Below are 7,930 nucleotides of genomic sequence, written 5' to 3' on the forward strand. Positions count from 1 at the left end.
TCTCTCTCTCTCTCTCTCTCTCTCTCTCTCTCTATATATATATATATATATATATATATATATATATATATATATATATATATATATATATATATATATATATATATATATATATATATATATATATATATAAAACTACTTACATAAATTAGGGAGTGTAAAATGTTTCTAAATTAAATATTTATTGCTCATTTAAATGCGACACATACAGTAGTATGTGAATTGGTCCATTCTAACCTTAAAAGTCATGTTTTAATTGGCTGTAAACAGAAAATCATCATAAAGCTGAACGTAAACATCACTGATACTGTAGAAAAAGTCAAATCCAGCTGCCTGCAGCATTCAACTAGTCCAAACCATCACAGAGTATAAAAGATGTGACAACACTGGTTCTGTCAAAGTCCTTCTGACCAGGGCGGATTTTCCAGCAGCTGCACTTTTGTGGTGCAATCAAGTACATCTTCTACACTGGATTGTCTAAATATGAAAACAACATAATGGTATAGAATTTGATAGTTGTGAAGTAATGTTGCTACACACTCGTGTTCAGTAGGTGGCGGTATGCACCTTAAAGTTGCTTGCAATCCGCCATAATAGAAAAGAAGAAGCAGCAGCAGCGTTAGCGGAATGAACCGCAATGGCGGTCAGATTCCAAGCAGGCGATGTTTTCAGAGGAAAACTTGGATTTCTTTTTCTCCTCCTCCATGCCTGTCTGGGTTCTAGTGAAGAACTTAAGTGGGATGAAAATGGCTACGTCCTCTACTGTCCCTGCATGGGTAACTCTTTATTCACAGCGTCATTTCTGTGTTTTCTGCTGCTGAAATGGGAACTTTTCATATTCAGAAGTTCAGAAGATGGAACCATAGGGATTTAAAAGTTTGGTTAGTGAGTCTAGAAGTTGTGTTTTCGTCAGATGGTTTCTAAATGCCTCCGGTCTGGACGCGTTTCCAGGACTCGGCTAAAAGCTGTTCGCATTGATGGAGGAGTGACGGGTTACTTTTGAGCAGCTGAGAAACCTGCTGCTCTTCTCCTTCAGGTCGCTTCGGGAACCAGGCGGACCACTTCCTGGGATCTCTGGCCTTCGCTAAGATGTTGAACCGAACCTTAGCGGTCCCTCCCTGGATAGTGTACCGCCACCACACCCCGCCTTACACCAATGTAAGTACAGCTTAGAACTCCTGGAGGGTTATGCCTTGGATTAGGGACGAACAAACTTCCTGTTCAAAGGTCAAGTAAGGCTTCTGGAGCGGGTCAAAGGTCTTCTCCCTTCTGAGCTTTTGCATCCAGGTCACTGTATTTCTACAGCTTGACTACCTGCCTTAATAAAATGGTTCTTGCACACAAAAATAAAGAACATTTGGGGTGTAATTTAAGAGATAACTCTTAACTCTTAAACTACTGTCATACGTCTGCCATCTTAAACTACAGACCAAATGAAATCCTCAGTCATGCTGTCAGCAGATGCAACTTGCTCTCATTTCTCCTTTAATATCATTCTCAAAAACACTTTCGATCCATGAGCTACATGTTTCTGCAAAGTCTCGCATCTCCTGGTCACGTAGCTTTAGCAGTGAGCTCAAGTGATAATAGCTTTAGTCCAACTTTAATCTAATCCAGTCAACTATTTTTTAAAAATATATTTTTAGGTTCAATTACGATTCCTTTTGCAAGTCTGGGCGATGTGGCTCTAAAATAAAATCGGCATTTTTCTTCTTTTCATACCAAATCCGATTTTAATCTGTTTTTCTCCACTTTTATGAAAAATTTAAAAAATGACACAAAATGTTTTGAAAAAGTTTCTTTTGTTTCAGTCATCACTTCTGGAAGTCAACCTGAATTCGAAGTCCAAATAAAACCCAGCTGTGAAGCGAGATCGTTGGTCCTGGGTGGGCTGACGTCACTCTGAACCACGGAAGCCCAGTTCAGAGTGACGCCTCAGGGGGGAAAAATTTACGTTTTCCCAAAGATAACATTTTTATACGGTCGATTTATGCTTTTAAAAAAAAAATAATTTTATGTTATCAAAGGAAAACCAATTTCAACCTGGAGAGAAACACATGGAGGAAAAAAAAAGCGATTGAAAAGGTTTTTCTGACATAAATGAATTAAAGTTCTTTGGCGCTCAAACCCCCGCGGCACCACACTGGTGGTGGCGGTCGGAGAAAGGGTGGAAGCCTGAAGGAGCCCGAAGCATAGAGGTGGTGAAGGAGCTGAGAGAGCACGGCTGGAAAACAAATGGCGTCATGGATGAAGATCTTTATAAACGGAAGATTGATCGGCGATTGGCTGTGATGGGGCATGGGCCGACGCTGATGGGCTGCGGCGGATGAACGTTTGGACGATGCAGGCGTGGCTGAAGAGTCTTCCAGTTTGAATTTGCGCCTCGGCGCCTTCATTTCTCTGAAATCTCTGATGGGACCAAAGTCATGCCATCGTGCCGCCTCATGCAGCTGAACTAAAAGACTAACAGTGGCGTAATGCTCCTTTTCTCTCTTCTTCAGGTTCATGTTCCGTACCAGGAGTTCTTCCAGCTGGGGGCGCTGTCTGCCTACCACCGTGTGGTCAGCTTGGAGGACTTCATGGAGGTGCTGGCTCCCAGACACTGGCCCCCAGGCCAGAGGAAGGCCTACTGCTTTGAGACCGCAGCACAGCGGAGCGTAGACAAGAAGACCTGCCCTATGAAGGTCAGAGGTCACGGATACTGAATCCCAGCTAATAGATTGATCTGTAAATCCATCACAGAACAGCTACATTTATACAGAGATTAAATTCAAAACAGGAAGACTCTGTTTGCTACTTTTGTGACTTCTATAGCTGAGCTGCATTTATTTTTGGTGTATCATAGTAACTGGGGCACATATGCACACCACACATTTTTATTATACGTTTATAAAAGCATCTATAATTTTCCTTTCAGCCCACAACATTCAATGCTTTGTGTTGGTACGTCACAAAAAGTCCCACTAAAACGCTGGAATGTTTGAAAAGGCTCTAGTGACGAGGCTCTGCCTCCTGCTGCGTCGGCATCAGCGTCGACCGATGTTAGTCATTTTCTATCAGTCTTGGGCTGATAAATAAAATTGGGCCGATATTGAACAACCGGTGTTTAATTCCACCTTGTTACATTACCAGCAATTCTAAAACGCCAACTATAAAGTCTTGGAAAAGGCAAACACCTAAAAATACAGTCCTTTTTTTTCCCCCGCTTCAGCTGTTTCATCCTAATTAAAGCGTCCAAAAATGTTTTATCCTTTATCCATGACGTGTCACTTTATTCGCTGAAGTTGTTAGCATGTAGAACAGTAGAGAGAGGAAGTGCTAATGAAGTTCCTGTGAATAAAAAATACACGTGATTTCAGCCTCCCTGTGTTCACACACTCTGTTGCCTTTGTGCTTATAACCGTTTCACCAAAGTGACTCTTTAACATGTCTTTGCTATGATTATTATTAGTGTATAAAAAAAAACCCTAACAAATAAACAAACAATGCAAGTAAAGCCTGGTGGCCCATTAGGCTTTTATGACATTAGGGGAAACCCTGGTTACTGGTATGGACCCAAATGTCCATTTGGGTGCCTTCCTAGTGAAGCCTGGACTCTCGCTTCTGCTCCGTTTCCAGGACGGGAATCCTTTCGGGCCGTTCTGGGACTACGTGGGCGTGGAGTTTGACCAGTCCATCCTGTTCGGAGGGATTTCCTTCAGCGCTTATCACCAACCTCAGTGGATCAAGAAGTAAGAGCTTTGTTGTACACAAGGACAAAATCATTGATAGTGTATTAGAGCCGCTCCGGTTCAATCTAATTGTTATTTTTAGCTACATGGATTTTGATTTCCTCGTGTTGGAACAGGTTCCCGGCCTCTGAGCACCCGGTCCTGGCGCTGCCCGGCGCTCCGGCCCAGTTCCCAGTGGTGGAGGAGCATGTGGGTCTGCAGCGCTACGTGGTGTGGTCAGCCAACATGGTGAAGGAGGGAGAGGAGCACATTGCCGCCCTGCTGGTCAGACCATATGTGGGCATCCACCTGAGGATCGGCATCGACTGGGTCAGATGATGGGAGAGGTTCTGTAGATCAGGTTCTGTAGATCAGGCTCACAGTTCATACATATTGGTAACAGTGGAGGAGAGAATGTGATGAAGGAAAATAGAGATATATGCACATGGTTTCCTGATATGTCGCAGACCTAATATCTATCAGACCCGCAGCAGGTCCAGCTCTGAACCCGGCCTCTTCCTGCTTCTCCTCCAGCAAAACGCCTGCCGGCTGCTGGAGAGCGGCGACACGGGGCCTCACTTCATGGCGTCGCCGCAGTGCGTCGGCTACAACCGCCAGACGGCCCCGCCCCTTCCCATGAGCGCCTGCCTGCCCGACCTGAAGGAGATCAGCCGGACCGTGCAGCGCTGGGTGAGGAAGACCGCTGCTCGCTCCGTCTACATCGCCACCGACTCCGAGTCCCACAGCAGAGACATCGAGAAGCTCTTTAAGGGCAAGGTGGGTTGTCAAGCAGCTCTGCTCCTCTTTAAATATCTGTCTGTTGGTACAGAAGCCAAGCAGAGAGACGAAGTCAGGATATGATTGGTGGGGCATCCATGATCCTCCTCTTTCACTCTTTGATTTGGGGTTGTAGTTCAGGAATTACTTGAGCTTTTGAGGCTCTAAAGCTGTTCTCGATTGTAAAAACAATCCCGTTTCCACGGTTTTGCATCAAAACTGGCCAAAAATGAATAAGAGGGGAAAAAAATCCTTCCAGAGGATTATTGATCCAGAGGATATTCACCCAAAACCAGAGTGAATATTTCTCCAGACATGCAGCCCCTCAAACAGGAAGTGAAGAAATCAGAACTGACTTAACACAGCTAGTGCAACTTGCTGCTGCCATGATTGGCTTAATTCTAAGGTTAATAACAATAAGCAGTGCAAAAATGGCTCCTTCTACAGTAACACTGAACCAGTCCCTCCAGTTTTTCATGCAAAATAACCAGATTTATCCATACTTATGTAAATATTCCACAAAATTGTCAAAAGACTGGGATTGGGTGATGCTAACTCCCACCAGTAGGTGGCAGTCATACTTCTACACTACTAATTTAGGCTTACTTCATATCATGTTCAGCAATATGGCAAGAAGCAAAAATTGAGCTTTTTAATTACTCTAAAGAATAAAAATGTCCAATCTGCTTATTTTTTCCTTCTATTTGTAGATTTTGGAAGGGATTTGATAAGGAAAAAAATATTGCAAGTATTTCTAAAGTAGCAACGCAAAAATCAGTGAAACTCAAATTATACTTAAATCCTGGAAGGATTCAGTCTTTCTGTAGTCCGTTTGTCTTTCAGCGCCAGCCCAGCTGTGGTCCCTCCTGCTTTTAACAGCAGCTCTCCCTGGGGTTCTCTGCAGGTGAAGGTGGTGAGCCTGCAGCCGGACTTGGCCCAAACTGACCTGTACATCTTGGGACAGGCAGACCACTTCATCGGGAACTGCGTCTCCTCCTTCTCCGCATTCGTGAAAAGAGAAAGAGACGTCCGCGGCCTGCCCTCCTCTTTCTTTGGTATCGAGACGCCGACCAACACAAAGAAAGAACCGAAACAAGAACTCTGAGCTGGGGACAAGTTCAACGGAATAGTAAAACGGATCAGGAGGATATTTTATATGAAGTGTCTCAGAGAGAGGCAGGTCCGGTTTTACTCTGAGCTGAAATGAGGAGGAAAGGCTGGGAATTAGAGCTGCTACCATGGGAACTGTTTTGACATGTTTTCCAGCTCCCACTGAACTTTTTCACCATCTATGTGCTGCTGCTCATTTATTTTTAACACATCTCAGAGGCTTGGTGAACCTCTGTCGGTGATGATCGTCTGCCTTTTATGCAGAGAAAAGCAGCATTAACCAGGACCAAGCACTACTTGGGAAAGCTGAGGACAGCATCCTTCAAGACTCATTTAAGTTTTGAATTCACACCATTATGAAAAGGATTTGTAATGAACATTTTTTAATCAATAAATCAGTATTCTAAGAATGTTTTTCACATTCATTTAAAGCTCAAAGTTCAGTTTCATCAGCTGATTTCCTGAGACGAAAGCAAGAAGATTTTGCCAACGTTTCAAACAAGTGCCTCAATTGTTGTCATATTTTATACTGTATTTTATTTTATTCTGGAGTAACCTCACAAAATTGGAAGCTCAAAACACTGTCCTGAGTCATATGCAACGAAATTTTGTTCTGTATACACCCTGTGCATGCAAAATGACAAAGTCAGTCTAAGTCTAATTTTCCCCGACTCGTGTATCTGAAGAAAAAACATTCTCCAAATCGCATGTTTTTCAAAGAGACCGTCATATTTTATTTAATAAGTAGATTCCATCAGCTGACATAAGGTTTTAGTTGCTGAAAGTTAATGGCCATCATGTCTGTTATGTAGCGTCAGCACTAGGAAAATCTGTTCTACATCCATTTGCGTACATAGGCAGTGTTAAAATAATGGAAGCGAGCCAAAGCTAAGCAGACGGTTAAAACCTGCATGAAGAAAGCCCCATTCCTGTATTCTTCAAAAACAAAAAAGGTCAAATATTTGTGCATGCTAAGATATTAAAGGTTTAAAAAAGAAAGGTCAAACAGCCCAGCATTACCCCACAGTCCTAACTAAAACATACTAGCTGATCACCAGCATGTTGAAGCTACAGCCATTGACCAAATCAGTTATCAAGACTTAATCACTTTAAAAGCAAATATCCATTGCAATGTACTTTTCCTCTTGAAATAAAGGCTAAAACAAATAAAAATTAAATGGTGAAACTTATCTGTAGTTAATCTCATTCAGAATTAGAAATTTGACCAATAATTCTACCAATATTATATATTGTAGCTCACTTATCACTCTTTAATATGGGGGAAGCTGACGAACCTTTGAATGTGGACGGTATGTCATAGAGATAAGTCCTCATTATGCAACTTCGCCTGACAAGAACCACTTCAGCTTTCGCCTTCAGTCCCTCGCAATTGAAAGAGTGTGCTAAAGGCCCAGGCGCCTGCAGGAACACACCTCTAATTGACCCCCTCTCAGAGCAGCAGGCCTGCATTCTTACCGAAGCAGCTTGCAATGTCAACCCTTTCTCGCAGAAACTTCTCGCCCATCACTTTCACGGGCTCAATCAGATGCTGACTGGCTGACTGGCTGCGTGCAGTACCGACTGGACGTTTCTGTTGTTTAGCTCGATTCTAAATCGAGAGAGAAATTTAAAACTCATTTATAGAATTTAAAGGCAAAAGGTCATTTTATTTGTATAGCACATTTTCAGCAACAAGGCAATGCAGAGTGCTTTACAGGAATAAACAGGAAATGCAAACAAAATAACAAACCAAAGGAAAGAGCAAAAAAATAAAAAGCTAATAATGTTGGTCCAAAGTAAATAAACTAGATGCTACTATTCAGGGTTGGTAGATAAGTATAAGTAAGTAAGTAAGTAAAGTGTGACACAATGATACGTCTGCCTGGTTTGTATTTACTTTGCTGTGTAAATGTAGTTGATCAGCAGCTCGACTATTTCAGGGTCCACTTCCTGTCGATTCACCGCAGGAGAAGCAGACTCCATCCCGTTCCCTGGAACGATGGCAGACAGGTAAACGCGACAGAAAAACAGACGTGCACCCTGTTGCTAGAAACCTAGGGTCACTCCTCAAATCAATTACTTTGACCATTTCCAGTCTGTAAGTTCCAGCATGGCGCAACGTAAAAGGATGCCCTAAGTGGATGCAATAAGTCTGGAACTTCCTCACTACTGAGTATTCTACAGTAATGAGGAATACTGTAAGCAATAGTATTGTAGTATTACTGAGGAATACAGTAAGTGATATTCTAAGAGTCAGCTGTGCCCCTGCCTGGACTGGAAACTCTTTTTAAAAAAAAATCTTTTTAACACCTCAGTGGCCAGCTTTCTATTAT

General features: G+C 42.6%; 1 protein-coding gene across 1 annotated transcript; it reads left to right on the plus strand.

Annotated features, from left to right (window-relative positions):
- Positions 1–603: 603 nt before the first annotated feature.
- On the plus strand, positions 604–6,007 carry pofut1 (protein O-fucosyltransferase 1). Its single transcript, XM_005804857.3, has 7 exons — positions 604–776; positions 1,037–1,158; positions 2,502–2,684; positions 3,619–3,731; positions 3,848–4,040; positions 4,245–4,487; positions 5,392–6,007. Exons 1-7 carry the CDS (start codon positions 638–640, stop codon positions 5,590–5,592), a joined length of 1,194 nt encoding a protein of 397 aa, XP_005804914.1. The 5' UTR covers positions 604–637; the 3' UTR covers positions 5,593–6,007.
- Positions 6,008–7,930: the final 1,923 nt, after the last annotated feature.

Source organism: Xiphophorus maculatus, chromosome 1, assembly GCF_002775205.1.
Source record: "Xiphophorus maculatus strain JP 163 A chromosome 1, X_maculatus-5.0-male, whole genome shotgun sequence".
NCBI classification, from domain to species: Eukaryota; Metazoa; Chordata; class Actinopteri; order Cyprinodontiformes; family Poeciliidae; genus Xiphophorus; species Xiphophorus maculatus.